General features: G+C 35.4%; 1 protein-coding gene across 2 annotated transcripts; it reads right to left on the bottom strand.

Moving 5' to 3' along the window:
- Nucleotides 1–533: 533 nt before the first annotated feature.
- On the bottom strand, nt 534–26,723 carry flii (FLII actin remodeling protein). Of its 2 annotated transcripts, NM_001257146.1 has the most exons (30): nt 26,601–26,723; nt 23,271–23,381; nt 23,098–23,169; nt 20,438–20,518; nt 20,139–20,224; nt 18,318–18,479; nt 18,070–18,173; nt 17,810–17,985; nt 16,556–16,713; nt 16,390–16,474; nt 15,570–15,717; nt 15,287–15,420; nt 14,995–15,207; nt 13,478–13,657; nt 13,305–13,387; nt 13,141–13,215; nt 12,965–13,048; nt 12,716–12,887; nt 12,530–12,634; nt 10,487–10,678; nt 10,209–10,397; nt 8,286–8,425; nt 7,892–8,099; nt 7,654–7,808; nt 6,369–6,429; nt 6,124–6,252; nt 5,929–6,035; nt 2,413–2,518; nt 2,252–2,317; nt 534–706 (listed from the first exon to the last, which is right to left on the bottom strand). In NM_001257146.1, the coding sequence occupies exons 1-30, from the start codon at nt 26,661–26,663 to the stop codon at nt 572–574; spliced, it is 3,780 nt and encodes a 1,259-aa protein (NP_001244075.1). In that variant the 5' UTR covers nt 26,664–26,723; the 3' UTR covers nt 534–571. The 2 variants fall into 2 exon arrangements, 1 of the variants encoding a protein (NP_001244075.1); XR_015479879.1 differs by lacking the exons at nt 534–706; nt 2,252–2,317; nt 2,413–2,518; ... (6 more) ...; nt 10,209–10,397; nt 10,487–10,678 and adding an exon at nt 10,793–12,131 and having other exon boundaries at nt 12,331–12,634; nt 26,601–26,672.
- Nucleotides 26,724–27,253: the final 530 nt, after the last annotated feature.

Below are 27,253 nucleotides of genomic sequence, written 5' to 3' on the forward strand. Positions count from 1 at the left end.
GTCCCTTCAGAAATACAGCATCCGTTCTCTCGAGGAAATGCCCCAGCAAACAATTTTGTGTTTAATAGACGTCTAATAGACATCCAAACGTAGACAGCTCGACCAAAACAAGACTAAACTTGGGTTATCAGTGAAAATCTAATAGACGTCTAAGATTAGCCCAAATCTAGACTAGTCCTCAAATAGACAGACTTTATACGTGTAGTCGTTCATTTCTGCTTATTTGACGACTAGTCTAGTTTTGGCCTATTCTTAGACATCTATTAGATTTTCACTGAAATTTACTCTTGTTTTAGCCAAGACAACTATGTTTAGACGTCTATTAGACATTTATTTGACATCTTTTAAAAAACAAAAATGCTTGCTGGGGCTTACCCCCCAGTGCTGTATCGTTTAGACTCTTAAATCTACCCAGAAATATAAAAATTCGATAATATTGCTTTAACTAGCAAACACGTACGTGAGCTTTTTAAAGAGAGTGATGCAGTGCACATTAATAATGGAGAGTCTGCTGTGAGTGTGCTGTTTGTTTTCTGAATGCTCGTACTGTATTCAGACAGACTTTGCTGATTTATGCGGGTGCCGTCTTGAAGGCGCTCCATGCGTGGAAACAGCGGGTGAAACAGTGAGGCTCGTTGCCCTTGCGCACCAGGCGCAGTTTTCTGGGGTTCTCCGTATCCTTAGACCTCATGTGTTGAATATAGACCTGAGGGGGACACAAATGTTTAGAAGCCACAGAGGGGAGAGTATGTGTTTGTGTGTCCAAAAATGGAAGTCTGAAGTGTAGAGGCCTGTTCCACAAAGCTAGAATGGATTTTTTCACACTTAAGAACACACGTAGATTGAGTTTTTGGGCTGGTTTTGATTAGGTTTTGTTGCCATTGTAACGTACACTACACAGCTAACCTGCTCTGAAGCAGTATTTAATCTGTTGGTGCATTCCAAAACAGGACATATCACCATCTGAAAGGGGAATTCAGAGTGAAAAAAATAATAGCCACCATATTGAAGTGTCGTTCCAAACCAAGGGGAAACCGCAACTGGCCACTTCGAAGGGCCCTTTAAAATTAAGGATTTAAAAAAAATACAACTGAAGAACACTTCGGGAAATTAACCTTTGAGCAGGGAAGTTTTTATGGGGTCACACACTGTAACTCAAAAGGGCTCATGCCTATGCCCTTATCTCTTCAGAGAGACCCTCCAAAGGCATTAGGGCATAGGGATGAGCCCTTCTGAATGGAATCCACCCTGGGTTAAACACTGCAAACTTAAACTGGACCAATCAGCTGTGAGTAAAGTGAAATATATGTGATGCAACAAAGCCACTCCCAATCTCTCAGCTTTTTTTTTGCTTTTACACTAAAAGCATTTGAGTCAAATTTGTCTTTTGTTGCTAATAATTTATATTTTCTAAATTATAGTTATTTATATTTTATATTACTTATTCAAATTGTTTTGAACTGTCAGTATTATTAATAATAGCTTTAAATAAATATCTACATTCAGATATTAAGATATAAATTTGCTTTGCTATATGAAGCCTTTGTAAGGGATTAAATTCCTGCCAAATATATCATGGTTGTGGACTGAAAAATAATACATTTATATGAATAATTTATGAAATACATATGTTTAATTTGTATGAAATCCCTGCGATCACAAACAGGCATCAGTATTATTTCAAAATCTTGGAAACAAGTGGCACACTGAACAGTCATGAGTTGCATTAGAGTGATGTCAACTCTCCCTTCATTTGATTGGCTGGAGGAGCAACTGTCAATTTCAACTAATGGACCAATGATTATGCTAAAGCCCGCCCATGATTTTACGTGAAACTCTGCATCTTTTGGAAACGCAAGCACAGAATGTGGAAAAACATTCACATAAGAGCAGATAAACTGATTTTGTTGGCAATTACTGTAGGAAAATCTTAATTCAGGTTTTGTGCAATGAAATTCTAAACATGTTTTAATTTTTTATTCACGTTCATCTTTCAGTACGCAACCTCATTGTTTCTTATTTTGCATTTAGTTTTCATTTTTGCGTGTTATAATTTTACATGTGATGTCAATTTTTTGATTTACGCTTATTATTTTTTGATCCAAGGTCCGCGATTAAATTTAATTCCTTTGAGCTGTTTGTGGATCTACATTATTCAAATCAAATTGGTGTTCCATTGTTTGGTTTGGTCAACCTGGAGTTTGTTCAACTGGTTTTATGAAACAGGCCTCTCGTGTACAGTAAAACTAACCTGACAAGCCTTCAAGCTCAGTTTAATCTCCACTTGGCTTGTCTGTGTGCCAACCCACATGTAAACCTGCAAAACACACAAACAAATATTTTAGCCATAAAAATACACACTTAAAGGAGACACTGTGTTTGGTTGAAAGCACAGAAAACACAAAGCTCTACCTCTTTCCCATTGTCCAGAAGCATGATGTCATCATCAGCCAGGTCATCTTGACAGAAGTCTGAGCACTTCTCTGATACAGCAAAGTAGCCTTTCTCATTTGAGCACCTGAGATGTGGGGAAAAATGTGAATAACAACATGTTTTTTTATGAAAAACAAAAGATTATTGTAAATGGAGAGAGGTGCATTTATTACCTACGTTTTTTGATATGTGCATAAAATTAAAATGTACCAAAGTGATTCTGTATATAGAAAGCGTGTTAAATTTATGAGTTTAATATTTCAACTAATACAGTGTAAAAAAATGTCAAAATTTCAGGGATATATTATCCTCATGTAGCTTAACAGAAATAGTAATGTAAAAATATTAATTCGGTCTCTTTACTTTTCCAAACAGGTATAAAATGTTTATAAAATGTATATTTTGTTTTAAATGAAAATTAAATTAATTTGTATTTCTGGGCTGCACTGTGTTCTTTGAACAGTGTTTTATTATGTACATCTAATTGACCCTTCGCTAAGTTACCCTTAGTTACTGTCATTATGCCTGTCAAGCTTTCGCGCCTGACACGTCTATAACAATATGTCTGTGCCAGTGTCAGACATTCCCAGGGATACAATTAGTCATTTTTGGCAAACTGGTGGGATATCCGAGAAAGCCACACAAAAAGGACTGTATTATGCATTACAGGGGTATATTCACCACATAATACGCAACCGATTAGAAAATAATTGAATCGAAACATAATTTCTAGCCGCCTCATTCACTGAGCATTCAACAGCTTAGTTCATGCACAGCAGGATAGGGGAAATGTAAAAATAATCTTATAATAAAAATTTTAAAAATGTATTAATTGTTGGGCAATGAAATACAGCGTTACTAACCGACGAGGTAACATGCATGGACAGTGCTTCTAAATCATCCATTCACAGAAAGAAAAGGCCAGAAAGGGGATTATATTAATATTAATCCGACATCAAATATGAAAGCAGGCTCTAACCTGCTATACCGTCGTCACAAATGACAACGGCTGCATCTGAAACCGCCTACTACTCAATAGGTACTGCATTTGAATTAAAACGCACTACTCGGCCGTCAGAAAAGTACGTTCTATACAGTATGAACGTGAAAAGTATTACATACTATCGACGTACTACATCCGCCATTTTGTCATGGTCACGTGACCTACCTGCATCAATTGCGTCGCTTTACTCCCATTCATGAATTCGCTTGCGGGGCATCATGGGATAGCGCAGCGTGCATGGGATGCGCACTAGAATCTCGCCGGAAGTAGTAAGTCATCCGGGTACTTCTCGCATACTGATTTTCGAATTCTATGAATTTGGACATACTACTCGGCTCGCATACTGATTTTAGCGTACTGTATAGTATGGAAGTATGCGGTTTTGGACGCAGCCTAAATCTCTAAAACACAGACGAAAACAATGGTGAAATGTAGCTCTGACATGGACATGCGATTATAAATGACTGAAAAACAGCTGCGGGTGAAGTATATTGATCGCAAGTGCTCAGTTTGTGATCACATCTCGGTTTTGTTCTGTTTATATGCGATTTCAAATATTCGTAGCTTGAAACAAATATGAAATATTGAAATATGACTAGATTGTGCTTGCTCTTACAGCCATCGCGAGGGCTTAAACAGAGCAGTGCTTGTAATATGGAGCGAAAAAAGAAAAAGACACTTGTGAAACATCACCTGTTTTGTAATTTTGTAGGAAACACAGTTTAGATCTTTTTACGGTAGGAGGAGTGTGAGTTATTGGCATTGTAAGAATTGAAATATTACAAATATTCTGATATCTTTGACAATTCAAAACATGAGCTGAAAACAGAGACTGGTGACTTCACAACCCACCAGGGAGGAATGCGGGAAAAACCAGTTCCTGCTGCATTTGCATCTGACTATGCTGAGACTCAGTTTCATCCCCCCAACTCACGCATATGGTCATTTCAATGTTTGAATGTTTTAGATTAACCAAACTGACTTTAATTATCATGTTTGATATCATTTGAAATGTCTCAGTGCGATTGGTACAATGGTCTCATTCTCTCAGAAATAGACATAATCAGAACAATAAATATATAACTTCAGGCATCTTTTGAACCACTGAGAGGGGTGTGCCACTAAGTGTGAATGCCTTTTGTTCACACCCCCTTCCTTGAGAGAATTCTTGGATTATTTAAGGTAAGGTCTAAGAAAAACTCAGGGCGATTCTGCCTAACCAGATCAGCCCATAACATGGGGTCTGCTCCATGTTATGTATATTTCAAAGTCAGGAATGCATCTTTTTCATCTTGGATTTATCTTTGATAATTTGATGTTTTGTATTGATCATTTATGAATTGACTGATTGAATTGGCATAATACATTTACCTGACTAATAAATTGTAATGTTTGACCATATTTTGCTCACTCTGTAATTAATTCAAGTAGATTACGCTGTATCCTTGTTTCCGCACGTCTTGCGTCAGGTCAGTAGACGGACTAAAATCCAATTGAGATGGAGCATTGGCACACTAATTGTGTTTTAGGGATCCGGCTGACTCTTGGTATTGATTCATGTGTACTTAGGTGGAAAGGGCGATAACTTCCGTCTAGGTCAACAAGGTGTTGCACGACTAACCTAGATTGGGTACCCGACCTTTGTTTGAAGGTAATATTATTCTAAATTAAGTTCATATGGGAAACCATGGGCTTGGTGAAAACCAAAGTTACTATAGAGTCCAGTAGTCGGGTACATTTATATTAATGCCCTAACCTCTAATTAGAAATGATGATTGTCTTAACTCAAAGGTGTACATCTAAGCGGGACTAACTAAAGTATTTTAGAACGAGCGCGCTGGTAGCGGCCATCTAAAGTATTAGTCAATTTACCTCTGTTTAATATTCAAGACTGACCGGAGTGTGACCGTGAGGGACGCCTTCGGCCGAGGCGATTTCTCTGAGCGACATGAGCACCCAAATGAACGGATGTAATAGTTACTAGTGAAGACAAACGGTTCAAACATTTATCTAAATTACATATTGATATAATCTTCTTAATGTTTTATAATTGGAGTCAGATAAAACGAGGATAAATATATTAATATTCTAAACCACCTCATACTAAAATTGGAGTCAGATATGAGTTAAGTTTAATATAAATCAACATTGTGCACTGGAAAGACCGAACATGCAGTGAACCTTCATCCACCAGTGGACACCGGCATTGGGCCAACTGGGTGGACCTTTCAGCGTCTATCACTGAGTGTGTCAGGAATATCGAAAGCAAAACCATTTCAACTCCGCTCTTTTAGCTTGACAGACCTCCGCATCTAGCTACGGTTGCTAAGCCACAATTGGTGTGGGGCGGTTTTCGGGTGTGGCCTAGCGAAGGGTCAATCAACCCAACAAGATTTTCTAGTATATAAACCACTCTTCCACAGAATATAATTTTAGTATGCGTTCATTAAAAAAGAAAAAAAGTGTGCAGTGTTTTGAATTCATTTCCTTACCTAAACAGTCTAGCATATTTCATGTACTCGGCATCCTCATCATACGTTTTCTGTGAGCCAATGCCAACCCAGAAGAAATTTTCTGGCTCTTCTCCTTCATTTATAACCTGAAGAAAATAGGAAAAACACTTAAAACTGTTAAAACCAAGATGCATTTAAAAGAGGAAGCTACTGATTTCTACAGCTGGTGTGTACCTGTTTGCTGTAAGTGTCATCAAACATGGTGTTCATGATCTCCTCTGCCAGTTTAGCTTCATCTGGGTCTGCTGCTCGTCCCACCCATGTGTACACTATTCCCTGATTGTCTGTGCTTTCAAATGGCACCTACACAAAAGGCAACATTAGATTCATGAAGTTTACGCATATGGATATGCACGTATATCATGAGGAGTTACAATACATGAGAAATTTGTAATAATGTACAAAAAATGCCAGCTTACCTTCAATATGAAGCAGAATTCAGAGTTTAGGTTACTGGAGTCTGTGGCTATTTGAATAGTCCTTTAAAAAAAAAAAAGAAAAACAACAACACATGAATATAATGTATAGATATAGAGTTAGTTAGAAATTAGTAGCCCTCCTATGAAATTTTAATTCTCTTTCAAATATTCCTCAAGTGCTGTTTAATAGGGATGATTTTTTTTTTCAAAACGTTATAGTAACATTTTTGGGTATTTGCCGTAATGACAGCACATCATTTTTGACTAGTTATTTTGAAGATATTAGGATTTGGCTTAAACTGCTTAAATTTAAAAGCGTAACTAGGTTAATTAGTTTAACTAGGCTAATAAGTCATTGGACAACAGTGGTTTGTTTTGTAGCCAATTGAGGAAAGCAAAAAAATAACCGAAAGAGAAAATAAAAATAAAATAATAAAAAATTAAATAAAATAGAATAAATTGAATGAAAATATAAAAGAATGAAAAAAAATACAATACAATAAAATAAAAAATAGAATAAAAAAATGAAAAAGAAATAGAACAAAAAATAAATAAAATAAAAAAATAAAATAGAAAATAAAATAAATAAAGTGGAAAATAAATGAAATAAAATAAATAATAAATACAATAAAAAATACAATAAAAAATAAATAGAATAAAATAAAATAAAATACAATAAAATCCAGCTAAACTAAAACTAAACTTTCTCTGGAGGAAAAAAATACATAGAAAATACTCCCTTGATCTGTTAAACATTACTTGGGAAATAATTTAAAGAATAAATTTCACAGGAGGGCTAATAAGTTTGCCCTCATCTGTAGCAGTTAAAAAGATACTACCTGGTCATAAATAGTCCAACACATGATTTTTATCCTATCATTAAGTTTATGTATTAACATTTATATATATATATATATATATATATATATATATATATATATATATATATTTTTTTTTTTTTTTTTTTATTAATTTCAGTAATATTATTGACTAATGTGAAAATCTTCATATGATTTGTTTACAATACAGTTTGTAAAGTTATATTATCTGTCTTTTATTAGATATCTTATATGAGACTTGCCAAATAAGTGGATCTAATTGGATTTGCATTTTAAACATTAATTAAAAATTAAAAAGGTATTATTTTTTATTTCATATATTAAGTTTTTAGCTATGATGCTCCCAAAATCATTCTGCATAAACCTGCGTATTTTTTCACAAAATTATCAGCAGAAATAGCAAAAAATTTCCACAAATTCCGTCTGGCCATAAGTTATATAGTTACCTGGTGCATAGTGCGCTTCCATTTGTCCTGATGTGATATAAGCTTGGCTGCACGCTGTCCACTTTCAGCTTCCTCTTGCCTTTGTGGATGATAAACTTCCTCTTGAAGTGTGACAAGAACTTGAGATTCTCCTGCTGTTGCGTCATCCTCACAACCTGACAAAGACAAGAGATATGAGGTCTCCTAAATGCTAACGTCTGACTTTACTTCAAGCTTTAACCAAACAAGCATGCTGTACCTCTAGTTTTCCTGGAAACAAGCTCTCAAACTTCTTCTGCAGGCTGAAGGTGAAGGTCAGCCAGCCCATGTTGGAGGCTTCACGGCCTTGCCAGAAGTAAACCACACACTGGAAGTCTTCTTCAGGCTGTTTCTCCTCATCGTCTCCCTCTTCTCCTTTCTCTTTGCCTTTCTCCTTATCATCCTCGTACTCCACTGGCACCCAGTACCTGGAACAGACACAAAAATCCCATCGTTTCATTGCTTCCCATTCATTTTCACTGCATTGTAATGAATTGTAAGGTAAAGGACAACGTGTAAACCCAGCAAAACTAGTAGAGACATGATTTCCAATGAAGATTTCTAAATGTGGCCACAAATTGTGCAGTTAATATTAATGCAGGGATCTGACAAACCTGCAGAGAAAGACATAGCAGTCCTGAGTATGAAAGTGACCAAATTCTTCTTCTGGTAAACGGGCAAACTTCTTCCCCTCCAGAACGAATCCCTCCATGCCATCCAAATCCTCGTTCCACTCCTCCATCATCTGCTCCGCCTGTCAAGAGTTACAACCAACCCACAGCAAAAACACGCTATTAATTTTACAGAACTACATCAGTATCTTCTTATTAGTCCAAAAACTGCATACAAATATAAAAGCTAGAACATTGTGTATTTGTGTGTGTATGTAATGTATATATGTATGCATTTATCTGCTTATATTTGTGGCCTATTTTTGCTCTTAGTATTTGCTTATACTTGTTTTGTGTTTATTTTGCTTCATATATTTGCTTATATCTGTTTCTATTTTTGAGTTTCTCGACATTGATGTTGTTTATTATATTTGCTTACGCTTGTGAAGCACTTTGAGTGGTACTAAAGTTCTAAACAAATAAAAAGTATTCTTATTATCCTCTGCATGTTCAAGGTTGATAATAGTCTTTAACTAAACTGTAAACTCGCAGCCTGCGCTCTCAGGTTTGTTTATGGTGGTGTGACTTGTGGCTGGTTTTGTACTGCTGATTGGGGAGTGGAATGAAGCTGCGCTGCCTAATAAGCATGTCACACCAAGAGGACCGTCATGCATTTGCTCTCGGGTGGAGATCTGTCTGAATAGGTGGTCCCACTTTATGTTAAGTGTCTTTAACTACTATGTTCTTAAATGAAAAAAATTAATACAATGTTCTTACTGTGTTTATAATGTATTTGAGAACACTTGTGCTGCTTTTGAGTTGGGATAGAGGTTGGGTTATGGACAGGTTTGGTGGTATGGGTAGGTTTAAGGGTGGGTTAAGGTGTAAGGGATGGTCAACAGTGTATTTACAAATGTAATTACAAAAGTTAATTACAGATGTAGTTACATACAGGTATTTAATCAGGCACAAGTATACAGTAAATACATGTATTTACACAATAAGTACATTGTAACAAACTATTAACTCCTGTGTAAGTACATATTAGTTAAGGCCACTTAATATAAAGTGGGACCGAATAGGTTTATGTATTTATATTACGGACTTTGCGACTAGACCGCCCTTCTAAACCTCACCAGTTAAGAGCAAGTAAAATTCCTGGTGGTTTAATGACATTAATTGTAAGACACAAAACATCACTTACATATTCTGATAGCCCTGTGCTTGCTAAAGCAGCTATTAGAGATGAGAAGAAGCATAAGAGACGACAGAGATGTTTCCGACTGAGGCAGGGTGATTTATTAAGGCTGGTCAGTTAAATGCTTGTAATAAAAAAAGAACATGGCTCAATCAAAGCTCCTAACAAACTACTGCAATCGCAGACGGAAGGATGTTTGGGAGACTTATCAGGAGAGTAAGGAGTTCTTCACTGATTGGGAGCCATGACCCTGGATGTGGAGACATTGGGTTGCCTGCCCAAGTGCTGATAAACAAATGCTTTGCTATGCTTAACTGTGCTTCATGAAACATATCTTATGATTGCAAACACCTGTGTTCATGAGCATGGAAACTGTATAAAAGGCTGGAACATGCAGACCAGCAGCACGCTTAATCAGACTTCTGTATATTGTGAGGCTTTCTCAACAGAGAATGAAGTAAAACGTTTTGTTCTTGTATTATTCATCTTTTTCACCGATTCGTTTTGTTAATAAAAGAGTATTTATTTTATTAATCTGCTTCCTGGAGTGGACATTTGATTCACTTGCAGAATCCATCATACCTTGTGGTAAGATGTGAATCTAGTAGTAAAGAGAGGATCCTGGTCCTTTATTTAATGAGGGTATTAAATGAAGGAATCCAGCACAAACTCAACAGTTCATGACCACTTCAACAGGATGAAAAAGTCAAAGATATCTGAAGTCTCACCTCTGTAAGGGGCATGGCTGGTTGTCTAGGCAGGAACAGAGCCGTCAGGTCAGCTTTCATCTGGTCCTTCTGCTCTACATCTTTCTTCACTTTACCAGACAAACCCGCCTCCTGCTTTACACTCTCTGCATTCCTGGTATAATCCACCTTCAGCACATCATCCCAATTCTTGAACTTGGATTTGAAGACCTGTCGAGTGTAACATGAAATAAGAGATGTGATCATCTATCTCTGTATAAACAGGTTTGTTTTTTTATCTCTTATTTTGTCAATTTTACCTGGCATTCGGTGCCCTCCAGATTACGGATGACCACAGCGTGTTTTGGCCGATGGAGCATTCCGCAAACCTCCTGACCCAGCTTCAATGCAGCTGCCCGGACGAGACGTGGAGACTTACGGCCAATCCAAATGAACACATCAGACCAACAATCCAATATGTAGACACCTTTAGTGTCCAATAGACCTTGTACCTAAAACAAAGCCATATTCCAAGAGTTGGATGTAAATACAAAAGTTTGGGTAGTAAATTTTGGTAAAAAATAAATAAATAAATAAATAAATAAATAAAATAATAATAAATTTATATAACGTCATAGATTTTTTAATGAAATGAAGTCTAAAATACTCACTAAGGCTGCATTTGAAAACCTGAATATTATTACAAAATATTTACAATACAATCTATTCCTGTGAGTTAAAGCTCAATTTTCTTCATTACTACAGACTTTAGTAGCACATGATTCTTCAGAAATTTTTCTAATAAGATGTTTTGATCAAACAATTCTCAAGTTGTGCAACCATTTTTTTTGTTATCAGATTCTTTCATTAATAAAACGATAGAAAGATTAGAATTTATTTCAAAAAGACTATTTGTAAACATTTTTGCAATGTAAACTATATTTGCCAACAGGGTTCATATGCATTTTTATTACTAAAATTCCAGGATTTTTTTAATGACTTTTCCAAAATTTTTAGGTAAATATTCATGACCTAATGTTTCATGTAATGTCTATGCACACGTGGTAAATAAGAAAAAAATGCATGTTCAAATTTTTTACAGCATATATAAAAATATGTGACAATCTATGTAGTTTATGTTTATTTTATACCTGTCAAATAGTTTTTAGAAAATGTCTCGTGGGGATATTTTTAGAAATGTTGGCTTGTCTTCATAAGACTTTTAGAAATTAGCCTTTAGCACCCACATTATCTTACCTCTGTAGATTGTTTCTGGACATGACACTCAAAATGTATCTTGAATTACAATGAATGAAAGTAAAAGAAAGGTGAAGCTGAAACAGTTGCTTTTTGCCCCACACAGAGAATTGAATTGAATTTATTGAATGGGATAGCCCCTTGAGATGAACCATCTCATTTTCGAGGGGATTCCTAAGGAGTGCATCAATTAAATATCATGTGAAGGCCAGGGATACACATCGCAATTGTATTTGAAGTGTATCCAATACTATCCTCTCAAATATATTCAAGCACACACAAATTTGTTAAACACGTTTCCATGACTTTTCCAAAACTTTGTGTTTATTTATTTTTCCAAAATTTTCTAGGCCTGGAAAATGCCTTGCCAAAATTCCATGACTTTACCAGGTTTTCCAGGACCGTATGAACCCTGAACTAAACAATAAATAATTATTTTACTAAGATAATAGTAGACTAAGATTTTAAATCATAAAAAATACCATTATTACAAATTAAAATGTGTACAAAGAATTTATTAAACCTTTATTATTATTAGTATTATACTTGACTATTAAATTTGATAAAATGCATTTTGATTTTAAATTAAACATTTTTTTTTATTATTATTACAATCAACAGAAATACTTGACAGTAAATAAGTTAAAATGTATTTTCAGTTTTACAAATGATATAAAAACACTGACATTTGTATTTTAAAAAGTCACTCTAAGGCAGGGGTTACCAATCTCGCTCCTGGAGGAACGATGTCCCTGCAGGGTTTAGCTCCAACTTGCCTCAACACACCTGCCTGGATGTTTTAAGTATACCTAGTAAGACCTTAATTAGCTTGTTCAGGTGTGTTTGATTAGGATTGGAGGTAAAATCTGCAATACATCGGCCCTCCAAGAACAAGTTTGGTGACCACTGCTCTAAGGTTTTGTTTAGAGACTTTCAGATTTAACCTAGAATTCTCATTTCGGAACATCACTAAATATAACAAAAATCTTGCTGACTCGACTGTTGAATCGTAGTGTACATTTTCAATGTTAATTTATCTATAGTGGCTAAAATTGATGTTAAACGTTGATGTTAACGTTGATGGTATGTATAAAACTAATAATTACCAGTCTGAGCTCTGGAACAACATCTAGTTTGAGCTTGTCCTTGTGCTCCACAGACAGTTTGTAGTTGATCTGAGGAAGTTCAAGGTATCCCAAGCCCAAGCCAACCTAACAGACAAAAAGCACAAACTATTTTACACAGACTGATCTTTGTGAAAACATACATCACCAAACAGGTCATTCCCTCACCTTATAGAGCTTGGGTCTGATAGGAGTGAAGTCATCAGGCACATGCTTCTTGATTTCCTCCGGCTGTCCTCCGAGAACTTCCCAGAATTCAGGAGGTTCCTGATTTTGCATCAAAGTTGTTATCTCTGCTTTGCTTTTTCGCTCATTTTTGTTGATTTTCTCAGCAAATAACCTGTAAATAGCAAAGGCGCTGTTATAAATCTGAACAAACAGATGAATCAAAATAATTCTCATCATATTGCACATTACCTTGCTTTTGTAGTACCACCGAGTGTTGCATTGCCTCCTCTCCAAACATAGATTTCAAGACCAGTATCCAACAAAAAGACAAATCTTAAAAAGGAAAGAAAGAGGGTGATCATAAGTATGATTCATCTACATCAGAATATTTATATAAAATAGATCAAACAGCACACTAAACTCACTGTGGGTCGAGTGAGGATGCTTTTAGAGGCACGGACTCTAATCTGATGTTCTTTTTCCCATAAACCCTGTACAACCTGCCCAAAATACACAACAAACAGGATTAGTGTGAGTCAGAACAGGGATGAAGCATAGTCCGTCCTGGGTGTTGTTTTTGGTGTTGCACCTGGTTGGATATTGTGTGTCCTCTACTGTGTAAAATCCACTGGCTGTTCCACCCTCAATGTAGGAGATTTCATGATCAAACACCTGAAATGCAGGACAAATATAGCTAAGTATGTGCTGAGATTGCAAAAAAAACTGCATGCTTTAGTGCAGGAAAATGGTTGTTTTACTGACCACAGTGAATTCTTCACTCTCATCTCCCATTTCTTCTCTGATAGTCCTGCATTCTGCCCCCAAATAGTTACGGAGATTGACAGCATGGATAGCAGCGCCGGCTTTCTTATCAAGAGTAGCATCTTGCCCGATCCAATAAAAGATTTGCCAGTTTAGAGCTCCGTTTTCATCCAAGAATGTCTGCCAAAGTGCATTACAGTAGATTAATTGGTAGATAATTATTAATTATTATTCATTAAAGATGCAGACTGGGAGAAAATCTTACAAAATTTAGGAAACATTGTTTAAACTATGGCTCATTTAAAGTGACACTCGCATGTATTATTGTAAAAGTTTACTGATTTAGTATTAACCAAAGACAAAAAACAAAATAACAAAACACTTATCTCAATTTACACTGCAAAAATCACTAATTTCTCTGTCTGAAAAGATCTTGTGTTTCTAAACTCCTCTTTTTCTGATCCTATTGTTACGACTGATATCAGGATCAGAATATCAGTTAACAGGATGTGTTGAAAGCCAAACACCCATTACCACATCTGAGATAAAAAAAAAAAAAAAAAGTGAGATAAGTAATGATGAAAAGTTTCTTTTACTGTTTAAGTTTGGGTTCAAGTCTTTTGGAAGTGAATACAAAACGGATTAACTACAGTGTTTTAAAGGCAACCAAGGCTTGTTGTTTTTGTAGGCAGCCAATGAAGATTGCAGGTGGGCGTTATAATGATTTGTAATAAACCTACATGGGAGTCCAGACAATCTTTCTTAAAGAAAGAGAAAGTTAACGCAAAAAAAAAAAAAAAGAATTCTCTCATGATTTACCTCCACCCCTATATTTTAGTTTCTTTCTTCAGTTAAACACAAAGAAAGAAATAATGAAGATTGTTGGAAGTAAATGCAATTGACTATTCTTTGAGTTCCTGCTATAAATATCAATAGCTGCTTTACTCCAGCATTCTTCAAAAGATGTTGTTTTGTGTTCAGAAGAAAGACATTTTAAAAAATTTTAAACCACCTCAGTAACCGGCTCTTAGGCCACGTGCATGTGTACACAAGTATTTTTATAAACAGTTTTCCCCCATTTGTTTTAAAACACAAATCTCAGTCCACATGAAAACAAACCAAAAAAAAAAACACCAAACTGGGAATTAAGTATTACGCAATCAAATTCAAGTCAAATGTGCAAAAGTTCAAAGTCAATGCAAACATCTGAACAGAGAAGGATTACAGTCCCATGGTCGAACAATGCGATACATTTGCTGCCTCATTCGCATCTGGTGTGAACCCAGCCTTGTTGGCCAATTCGAAAGCAGAAAACAACAACATGCATGCTCATGAGGCGAAAACTACTGATTGTAGTATCCACATAACCACATTATATCCAGGCTTTAGAAAAAAAATGGACATTTGGACAAACAGCGAAAACACATATTAAAAAAAGTGCAATTTTGAAAACAGCCGTGTTCTTAGAAACAAAACAGCTATTAGGAAAAGCTTATTTAGAATTGCACAGGACTGACCTTGAGAATGATGTAACAGTCTGCCTCATAGAACTTCCCATGGAAGGCCTCGTCTACCTGGATGGGTATAAAGTTTTCAATCTGCCAAACCGAAACGCCAGGAATCTGGCCCACATCCTCCAAGAAGAACTCGGAGTAATCCAGCTGAGGCTTCTCCAGGTTCTTATCCCAGCGCTTGGTTTTCAGATCAGAGTATTTCAAGTCTCCGTTCTCCTAAAGTGAACCCACATGAACACCATTATCATTTGTAGATAAACTAAAAGGTACTGTTCGTTTCGGTCTATTTCCTCACCTCAATGGATTTGTTCTTCTCCTGAGCCACATCTGACATTCCCTTCAGCACCTGTTTAGCTTGATCATCATGGGCAGAGTCCTTGCATCTCCTTAGCCTCATTTTCCTGGCCATATGGTCTCGTGGGCTATTTCCTGTATACAAAGACACACAAAAGTGTACATATTTTTCGTTTTGTTACTGCAAACCCAGCAACATGAGCTAGCAATCATCAGGCGGTGATAACTCATGATCCAATAACATAACTCAGAAGAAAGATCAAATAAAATGCTGCACTCTTTACCTCCACCAGCTGCTGCTACAGTGGCTGGAGATGCACCAGCCAATCGTAGCTGGTTCTGCAATGAAAAGTCTATGTTGTACCACTCAGCTGTCCTGTCCACTGGTTTAGGGGGCATGACTAGATTTGGATTCTCACGGACGTCCAAAACCTAATCATCAGTATCACAAATACAACGTCACATCCACGATGAAGAGCACAGATGCTGACACAGCATGAATCTTTCTCTAATGAATATGTACATTGCATGCATTCTATAAGATGGAAAAATATTTTTAAAGACTGTACACTGAATCACAATATATATTTGGGCATTGGCCTTTTAAAAATTTTTAAAAATGCAAATCATTGCAATACATTTTTTCCACAAGTCTCGAACATACACCCAAAAAATGTTTAAACGGATAAATGCCTTGCAAATGGAAAACTGCAGTTTTAACATTTAAAATAGCCATTTTCTCATTCGACATATTTCAAGACTAATATATTACTGTGCTAGTGAAGCTTACTTTTTAGCAGCAAATATTCCAATCTTCAATTAAATTATGAATAAAGGAATAGTTCACCCCAAAATAAAAATGTACTTGTTATTTTCACACCCTCAAATGGTTCTAAACCTTTATGGAGTTACTTTTTTCTGCTCAACACAAAAAAAAAGATATTTTGAAGAAAGCTAAAAACCTGCAATCACTGACTTCCATAGAAAAAAAGTAAGTCAATGCTTACAGGTTTTTAGCATTCTTCAAATTATCTTCTTTTCTGTTCAACAGAAAAAAGAAACTCAAAGGTTTGGAAAATTCTTACAACAACAATTAAGTTTTACCTCCAGCTCAGTGAGGAAATGGATAGCTTCTGGTAATGTCACAAGCCGGTTCTTGTTCAAAACCAGCTTCTTTAATTTTCCACACCTGAGCAAATCAAAACAACACATATTACCATTTTCAATACAATATGAATAGGTGTTTAAAATGAACTATGCCAGTTCTCACCTGCATAGCCCTTCTGGAACAAGCTCCAAATTATTATTCGCAGCCATGAACTCAACAAGGTTAGATAATTTCCCAACACCAGATGGAAGGCCATCAAAATCGATTTTGTTGGAGTTCACGTAAAGCTTCTTCAGCTTGGACAGCTTGCAAATGGCAGACTGCATTAAAAATGGAAAAAGAAGAGGCAGTATATAATTTGCATCTCCCCTAGAGTTAAACAGTTGACTTTTACAGTTTTTGAAAACATTCAGCTAATCTACAGGGCTGGCGGTAACACTTTAGCATAAACCATTGAAATGGATTGACATGCTTGGCATAAATCATTAAAATAGATTAGACCAGGGGTGTCAAACTCCTGGAGGGCCGCAGCCCTGCACAGTTTAGTTCCAACCCTACTCCAACACACTTACCTGTAGGTTTCAGTCAAGCCTAAAGGACATAATTAGTCTGATCAGGAGTGTTTAATTAGGGTTGGAACTAAACTGTGCAGAACTGCGGCCCTCTAGGAATTGAGTTTGACATCCCTGGATTAGACCATTAGCATCTCAAATCAAATAAAACAACAACAACAACAACAACAACAACAAAAAGAACTTTGATAGTTTTCCTATTTAAAGCTTCACTCTTCTGTAGAAGTTGCTATTTTCTTTTTTTTTTTTTTTTAAGAATGCTATATTTTATTTTTCAATATGGCTACAAACTACACTCTTATTCTGGCATAATAATCAAGGGATTTTGCTACAGCATCATGGCTGCAGCAGGCACAATGATATCACGCAGCACTGCTACCTAGTTATCTAGGTGGGGACTATTTTCAAGCACTGCATTATATCATTGTTCCTTCTACAGCCACGGTATTGCAACAAAATTAATTGATTATTACACCAGAATGAGAGTATAGCCATATCAGCCTGGAAAAAGCAACTTTTCATTTTCTGTCAGTCTCGGAACACAATTAAAATAAAGAAGAAACAAAAAAATACCATTTGGTTTAATTTGGTTTAAAATACCAAATTTATCTTTTTTAGCTTTTGAGAGAGATGCTAATTATCCAATCAGATTCAATGATTTATGACAAGCTAAAAGTACCTCCAACAGACCTGTAGACCCTAACCCTAGAGCCTAATTTAACCATAGAGCAGTTGTAAAATCAATATATATTTTTTTTTTAAAAAGTGGCGTTTGTTCGTTTAAGGGCAAACACTTTTAGTTAAAGTTCCCCTGTGTGAATTTATATGTCAATGATGGACTTACAGGCAGAGATGTGAGCTGATTTCTAGAAAGGTTGAGCGTTTCGAGTTTGGTCCACTGATCTATGCACAGTGAGAGCTCAGATATCTGATTGCTGCTCAGATTCAGCCGTTTGAGATTAACTAGAGAATACAAGCATTCTGGAACCCGCGTCAGATCATTACAGGACAGGTCCACATCTACACAAAACACATATTATAAAAAACATTACACATTGAAAAAACAGAAATAGATTTTAGAGCAGTAACGGGTTTAGATCTTACCTGTTAGGTTAGAGAGGCCCTCCAGACTGGTGGGCATATTATTTTGAGTACGCTGTGTGTTCCTTAAATGGAGGGTCTGAAGAGACACCATAACGGGTAACTGCCTGTGATGAACAAATGCACACAATTGACCCAGATTAGAGTTTAACTGAGGTGATGATGGTAACGCAGTGATGTCATCTCACCTAAATGTAGCCTGCTAGCTGCATCGATGAAAATAAGTGGAACCATAAAACTATCTATCGTACCTCAGCTGTGCGTGCATCAACGGATTATTGTTGAGTATGAGGGTTTGCAAATGGACCAATCGTCTCATCTGAGGCGGCAGACTGTCCAAATTATTGTCACTTAGGTCCAGGTACAGCAGATCAGTGAGGTTAATGAACAGCTGATTTGGTATGTTATCAATGCTGTGGGAAAGAGCAAATGTCAATGAACTGTATCAGATTACAGTGCATCAAGAAAATGTCATCGCTTAAGTACACAGGATGGGATTGCTTTTGTTTTGTTTTTTTAGATGTAAGCAGACATACAGTGCCACTAGAACATCATCAAACCCTTTGAAATAATTAAATCTTTTTGTCATACAGCCTGAAATCAAATCACATTCTAAATAACTTTTACAGCTTTTGAAATGTTTTTGTAGCGTTCTACTAAACTGTGCCTTTCTACAACTTTATCCTGAAGGTCTTTTAAAAGCAGGGTGCAATGTGAGTTAAGGTATACATTTTCACAGTAATGATTTTCTATAGGCACTGTGTATATAGGCTGCATTTACTAGTGCATTTTTCATTCTAAACAGCATTTTAGAATGAAAATGCTCCTCATCCAGTGTGGTGTTTCACAATGTTTCACACTACACAACCAAAAATACACAATAAATAACCAGCATCCATACTAGGAGTCTACCAGTTGTGAAATGGTCATATAAGAGAGGTGATCAGGAATGAATCAGGGAACGACACAGAATAGTCCGAAAGACCAGTCAGAGAGCGACTATGATAGATTTCAAAAGATCGCATTTCATTTATTCTGTAATGAAATAGAACATCAGCATTTCCAAACTAAAATGGGATCTTCTGGATTTTATAAAATGCTATGTTTGCATGGGTTGAAGATGCCGGAGTAGTGTGGACGCCAACTGTAACTATAACAAAACCTAAACATTTTAAAAACGAGCCCTCAACCAGTGGGCCGAAACTCAATAGGGGTCTCAGCAAATCTATTACAGAATTATATCAGCAAAATGTACTCTTTTTATAACTCCTCAATAACTACTCTCTTTTTTTTTTTTTTTTTGTCAATGAAAAAAAACGGGTATTGAAAAACCTAAATATTCTATAAAGTAGCCTAATTAGTGATTTCTAGGCCTTTAAAAGAATAAAAAATAAAGTTAACCCAATGAGAATTTTTATCACTGATATGGTACTCAAATTACCATACTTTATTTGTTTAGGTACTATTTATAATAATAATAATAATAATAATAATAATAATAATAATAATAATAATAATAATAATAATAATGTTATTACTACTGTTTTCATTATCATTGTTTTAAATATTATATTCAGCATTTTTTATATTAGGATATTGTGAAAATAACATTTCAACAGCATATTGGGGAAAACCATGACTCTTTCTGGATACTTTGATGAAAAAAAAAATCACTAGAAAATCTAAAAACATCATAAAGAATAGAAAGGTTAAAAAGCATCATATATTTAATGCAACTAAATGCATCTAAAGTTTGAGAACCATACTGCCATACTAGGCCTTAGAGCTTTCAACATCTTTTGCCATTTAAAAAGCATTTCTAAGATGGTGAGTCAAGTTCAAAAATAGTTCAACTTTTAAAAACATGTCTAAAGAACTCAGGAGTTTTTTTCCATCCCATCAGAACCACTTAGCCTAGCTATTACTGGATTATTACTACACTAAAATCATCCTCTGAGATCACCTTTTAAAATAGGACAATAGCACTACAATGTAAAATATATATTTAAAAAGTGTGTTTTCATGATTGATCCTTGTTCCTCTCTTGGGAACAAAATAGACACAAAACATACCTATTGTGACTGAGGTTTAAAACCAACATGTTTCTGGAGTTCTCCAAGTCCCGGGGGATTTCGGTTAGTTGGTTGTGGCTCAGATCCTAAATAGAACAGCAAACGATAACTATAAACTAAACACTCATCTCTTTTACCATCATTACAGCACATAATCTAAGACAAATATACACTTTGTTCAATGATCAACCACAGGCTTGCTTACACGAAGTTAAGTCATGCCTGCAGTTTTGCACTTAACTGAGGAACTTCATCTTTCTCCTAAGTGAGAAATAAACATGAGGCAATTCTCAACATACCAGCACAGAAAGATCATCCAGCTGAAAAATATCATCAGGAACACCAGAGTTCTTCAGGTTGTTTGCTCTGGCCACAACCGCCTACAAGAAAACAACAAGAGCTGATTAATTATGGGTCTACACCACCAGAAATATTTACACAAAAATTAGGATAATGCTGTGTAAATCATAAAAAAATGCTATTTTATGTACAGGTCAAATGAGGAAATGGGTTTTCAAGCATAAACCAATGCAAATGTAATATAGCTTTAATCTTTTTCTGCATATTATTTTTCTTAAGTAAAAAAATACATTTTTTTAGATTTTTCAGCAATTAAGTTTTTAATTATTTAAAATAGAATAATTCAGTAAAATAGCTCGTTCTTTAGCGTGTTTTAATGAGTACAGACAAGAAAAAGCACTTCTTTCCATCATTGCATGAATACACTAAATAATGACACATATTTTGCATTTTATTTTCATTTAATTTTTTTTTATTTATTATTTTACAAGTTTTTTGTGTAGGCTTGTATTTAACAGTACTATCAAATGTCTCTGTCATTGTTTTTAAACAATTGGATTTGATTTACGAAAGTCACACAAGTGGCAATCTCACATCCGTTACATCCATAATTGAGGGCTATAACTTCAATAACAAAGTTTTTCCCTCATAAATGCAAAAATCCTAAATCAAATAGAATTTTTGTTCTATAAAAAGCCAACTCTTTTCCTTTTGATTAGTCTTATTTCATTTGGGTTGTGCAGTTTAATTCACAGAATTAAAAAAAAAAAAATCTTGTATACTGTAAACTCACAGACTTTTTTGGTCACATTCATAACCCATGTTTATTTCCCTCATTTAATATATAAAGAAATTTCACAGATTGATATTTCCCTGATCCCATAACTCTGTGCCTACTGGTTTTGGAAAATATAAACAGATGTTTCAAGATATTGTTAAATACTTTCTCTGTGAATTAACATCTTGAGCTTTTACTGCAAATGTTACATCCATAATGCTGGAAATCCGCATATTTATTTCAAATCATTTTAGTATACAAATATTGTTTTTCAAATAAAGCTTAGGAAAATGTATTTGATTCAGGCATACACAGACTGGCATTAGATAATTTTAAGTTAATGAATGCCCATATGATTTGCATTTTTATTAAAATAAAATATACACTATATAGAGTAAAATGGTAATATTTTATAACCAAATATAACTATTTTCTTTATAATTTTGAAATTAGTTAAGTATATTTTTGATGCTACATGTATGCATGTATTGTCAGGATTCATTTAGAAAATTAAGAACAACAGCATTTATTTTGAAATACAATTCTCAAATTCTTTATAACGATCCATTTTGATCAGCTTAAAGCCTTCTTTCTCACTAAAACGATTCAATTATTGCAAAAGTATCACAGGCCAAAACATTTATAAAGGTTCAAGAAACCAAGGAGTTTTTTTTTTGTTGAGATTTTAACAGATGTGTGCGTGTTGAGCATTATTTAAGACAACATTAGCACCTGTCAGCTTTAATTGTAGGGAAAACTGGATCATTTTGAGCTTTTGTCAGCTATTTTCATCTATCGGAATGAAAATAATTTTTGGAGCGAGATCAAAATCAGTGACATACACAAAACTACAAGTGAAGTGATGAGACGTCAGTCTCTCATTATTATTCATAGCAGAGTTTTCTTATCCTATGAGGAGACCCTGCTTCTTAATTATTTATGAGAGCATGTGCTTTTGAAAGGCAAAGCAGACCTGCCAAGCTGGGAGACCCAATGACTAAGCGAGACACAGGTCATATGTGTTTGTTTCCATGATCCACAGGGTTTGTTGCATGTTTTCCCCCGCAATGCTGTCAGGTCTGATACAGCAAAGCTGTTGGTTTGCAGACAGCATATTTGTCTGGAGAGCAGTACGAGAATTGGAGAATGGCAGACTTTTATCAGTTGAGTTTGTTACAGTCTATGGCTCGATATTAAGACACATTGTCTATATCCATGCTGCTGCGTTCGCACATCTTTAAAATCCTCCAAATTACCAGCAGGGTTAATGGTTGAAATAGACCGGGCAAGAGACTGGCTGCACTGCTATCCACTGTGTCTGCATTCCGACCGGGGGATTGAGAGAAGTCCTCCTAATTTATAGTGTTTATATAAACACGACAATCTTTATAATTATATAACAAATTGTGGTTATATGTACAGGAAATTCCGAATAACAAATGTAGCAGGACATTAAACTAATTACTGTTTATTTTTTTACATTTAACTTTGTAAACTATAAAACCATGCGTCTCCTCCGCGTTTGTCTCTCATTTTGTGAACCAACTGACACTTTAATCTTTTTCCCCTGCACTGCCGGCCATGCCCACTCCCCCTCTGTCCACAAAGCTCCATGCACATGTTGATGCATTGACCTGAAAGAGGGGGGTTTCATGGCCCTTTAAAGATTCATGTATTGGTTGCATAAATATTAAGGAACAGTAGTCAACAATTAAAGTGGATTAAAAAAGTTTTTCCAAGAATAATGTTGTTCAATAGCTTTTGGAGAATCTTAATAAAACGTTTTGATCCACTTCATATGCCGACCACTGTATACACTAAATAATAGAGTACAAGTAGAGGAACGTGATGTATTTCACAATAATTTGTAATCACACTTACCCTCAGATTGGGAAGACTTGATAATTCTCCGTGCAGCGTTGTGAGACTGTTGTGACTCACAGACAAATGTTCCTGATTTCACACAAAAAAAGACCAAAAATGAACATTAGATCATTGACAAATCCCAGTTGCAAACTATGAAATTGTGACTCAGCTGAGTAACAAACACTCACCAGTTTCTGTAGGGAGGCTAGTTCCTCTGGAAGATAGCAAAGGCCCGTTCTGTTCAGCTTCAGCCATCGCAAACTGGTCATAGACTTGACATGTTCAGGAAAATTGCCCCCCTGTTGGAAACAAAGAATGCAAGTATTACAATCGCAACACATGAGTTACTCAAGGCAGTGAGACAGTTATTGATGGATCTGGCTGACTGCTACTATTGGGCATGGAATGATTACCATGGAAAACGTTCTTCTAATGATTAATATTAACATTTCAATAGCATTTGATTGCAGTTTTAAAAACAAGCTGTAAATGCTCCACTGCCATCATCAGTTTCATGTAAACGCAGCATGTAATGTTGTCAAAATAGGTGTTTAGATTTTATCTCACTTAAAATTAGCTAATCTTTCATGAAAAAAGGGTAAAATTAAAGAAAATGTGCATTTATAACACAGATTTGTACTACATCATTAATAATATCCAGACATGAAATTGTAATGAGAAGTTTGTTATCTTAATATTGAATTCCTCTGCTTTTATTTTCAAAATATTCCATACGTTTGATTTCAGTAAAGAAAGAGAGCATGTTCACTGTGATACAACACTGTGGCACAGATAAGTGTTGTATTATAATGGTGCTTTTAAGTACAAACAATGTAAGAAATAAAATGGATTATTAAAATTGTGTTATTACATGTACTTCGCTTTGCTTGTTTTGTTTTTATTTGTAACCCCGGACCACAAATCTAGTGAGGGCTTTTGGAAACAGATTAACAAATCATCTGAAAGCTGATGAAAAAACTAGTAATGCATATAAGTAATGAATAAAGTAATAAGTAACGAATAATAAAAAAGCTTTTTGTTGATGTACGATTTGGAGGGATACAACAATATTGGGAAAAGACAACTATTTGAAATTCTGAAATCTAAAAGTTAAAACACACACAGACACAGACAGACACACACAGAGAGACAGACAGACAGACAGACACACAGACAGAGATAAAAAAAAAATGTCTAAATTATAGTGATAGTTCAACCAAAACAGAAAATCCTGTCATTGTTTTTGTAACCTTCACTTGTCACAGACCTGTCTTAGTTTCATTTTTTTGTTGAACACAACAGAATAAATAAATAAATATATATATATATATATATATATATATATATATATATATATATATATATATATATATATATATATAACGTTTGAAACCACTTTATAGTATTTATTATTCCTACTATAAAAGTCAATGGTTTAAAATATCTTATTTTGTGAAAATAGGAAACTCATAAAGGTTTAGAACCACTTGAGGGTGAGTAAATTTTCATTTTTGGGTGAACTGGCCCTCTAAGTTAGGACATTGACTAAACATCTTAATGAAACGTAATCATTAATCAATTCATTCATTTTATTTTCGGCTTAGTCCCTTTATTAATCTGGGGTTGCCACAGCAGAATGAACAACCAACTTATCCAGCATATGTTTTACGCATCGGATGCCCTTCCGGCTGCAACTCAGTACTGGAAAACATCCATACACTCTCATTCACACGCACATATACACTATGAACAATTTAGCTAACCCAATTCACCTGTAGTGCACGTCTTTTGGACTTGTGGGGGAAACCAGTGAGAACATACAAACTCTACACAGAAATGCCAACTGACCCATCCGAGTCTTGAACCAGCGACCTTTTTGCTGTGAGGCAACAGCACTACCCACTGCACCATCCTTCGTTAATTAATATTCTAAGCATTTTTTTGTATTAATATCAAATGAATAATTTTGACCATAATTGTAGTTTGGCTATTGAATTGCATTTTAACTGAATTGCCAAAAAAATGCCCATACTAAAGACAATACATTTAACGTACAGTTCATTAAAACCTGCACTATGAAAACTCGTAGCTCTCTTGTAGTTTATACTTATAAAACTGCAGATTTTATTTGTTGTGTTCAGTTACAGAAAGAACATTTGGTTAAAATGCTTTTAAATATATGAGCAATTGCAAATGTCAACCTTGCCCGGATTTTATTTTATTTTTTTAGCAAAATAGCGAAACCCTTTCTAAGTTCTTTGTGTAGGCTTGTATTTTAAAGGACTGTAAAAATACTCAATAATATCTCCGTCAATGTTTTTAAACAATTATATTTGATTTACCAAAGTCACACAAGTGGCAATTACACATCGGTCACATCCATAACAAAGACTTTTTCCTCACAAATACAAAAATGTCAAATAAAATAAAATCAATCATTTTTGTTCTATAGAGAGCCAAGTCTTATCCTTTTGATTAGCATAATATTTTGGTGGTTGTGCAATTTAATTAACAGAATTTCAACAAATTCTGTTGTATACTGTAAACTCGCAGACTTTTTTGGCCACATCCGTAACGTATGCTTATTTTCCTCATTTAACCTATAAAAATGGTTACAGACTGATAATCTGATTCAATAACTCTGTGGTTAGTAGTTTTGGAAAACAGATGTTTCAATATAATGTTATATTCTTACTGAATTTATGTTTTGAGTTTTCGTAAATTTCGTAAATTTGAGTTTCCGTAAATCTCACATCCATAACGCTGGAATTGTTCATGTCTGTTTATCTGTATACCATTTCTTACAATTTGAGCTCATTTCGACAAAACTATTATAATATTGATAACCATGCCTTTTGTGTCACTTTAATTGTGAAAAATAAAATACTCTGACATCTCTAGCCAACCAAAATGCCATAAAATCCTACTTTTTATGTGAAACAAGCTGAACTTGGTAGAGTGATGTCACTTCAACACAAGAAACTCTGTTCTGCTCACAGGATCATCTCAAGATGATCAGATCTGACTGACTGAAGTGGCTTTATATAAGACAGAGCATCAGCACAAATTCACTCAAGTGAACTGACACACTTGAGAGACCGTGCAATACTGGTTTAACCAACGTAAAAAAACCAACAATGACTTACAAATGCTTAAAATAAACCTCTTTGTCATGCGTACAGTATGTTGGACTCTTATCTAGTCTGTAGGGAGCTTCTGTTTTGCCTGTTAGCAGCGCAGTTCATTTATTGAGGCCACAACCATGACAAGGTGTCAACCAACCCAGCTGACCCACTAACTAACTTCTCGTTATTTCCTCGGGCCGTCACAGCTTGATTGACCGCAACAAATTTTGACAAGTCGCGAGCTAACGCCCAGAGCTAGCACAGTTAGCACTGCTAGCTCATCATCTCAACCAGTTCCGACACGCTAACTAACCTACATCACTTCCCTCGAGTAAGCACATGATTTATGAACACCGTCCTGTATCTACACACCTTTAAAGGTAAAACTCTTACCTTAAAGTCATTCCCACTCAGGTCTACTCCCCGGATAAAGGGGAGAACTCCAGTCGCAGCCATGTCTAATTCGGGATATGGCAGCAGAGCAGCCTATTTCTGTTTGGCAGCGGCTGGTGGAACAAACACTCCCCGCCCCCCGCGCGCCCGGTGCGGCCCACTGTCTTAACAACCACTCATACGCTGTAAAAGTTGTTTCCGCTTCTCTAAACCAACTACTTCCACTTTTTGTACACGCCCAAATCTACATCTTTTTGCAGTTTCTGACTGCTGACTCAGAACGCACTCATTTATGAGTCATTTAAAGTGTGCTATAGTGAAACCTGGCCTGGGACACAAAAGTGATGATGGGGCCCCCTTATCTCAGGGTTCATCCATCACAACATTCCCAGTGGCACTGGCCATTTGTGTTTTACCTCCGTTTTGTAGTATTATAAAAGATTTATATTAATATTTTTGCATTTATCTAATGCAACATAAGTGCACCAAAAGCAATTTGTCAGAGTCAACAATATTCATATTTACATGTGTAAGAGATAATAAACTCATAAGGTAATAAATAAAATTACAAACATTTTTGAAGCATTTATTAGGCAAAGGCTTTTACACAAGATTTTTAAGTATGTCAGTCATTTTGGTAGATTTGTATTGAT

Source organism: Danio rerio, chromosome 3 (assembly GCF_052040795.2).
Source record: "Danio rerio strain M-AB ecotype USA chromosome 3, GRCz13ab, whole genome shotgun sequence".
Lineage (NCBI taxonomy): Eukaryota > Metazoa > Chordata > Actinopteri > Cypriniformes > Danionidae > Danio > Danio rerio.

What these genes read in the sequence shown, in the direction of transcription:
- flii (NM_001257146.1), bottom strand. Translation starts at nt 26,663, where the DNA reads ATGGCTGCGACTGGAGTTCTCCCCTTTATCCGGGGAGTAGACCTGAGT. An exon ending in TCAGACCCAAGCTCTATAAG is followed by an intron (nt 12,635 to 12,715) that starts GTGAGGGAATGA and finishes TTTGTCTGTTAG; the next exon opens with GTTGGCTTGGGCTTGGGATA. An exon ending in CAGCCATGCCCCTTACAGAG is followed by an intron (nt 8,426 to 10,208) that starts GTGAGACTTCAG and finishes AACTCTTGACAG; the next exon opens with GCGGAGCAGATGATGGAGGA.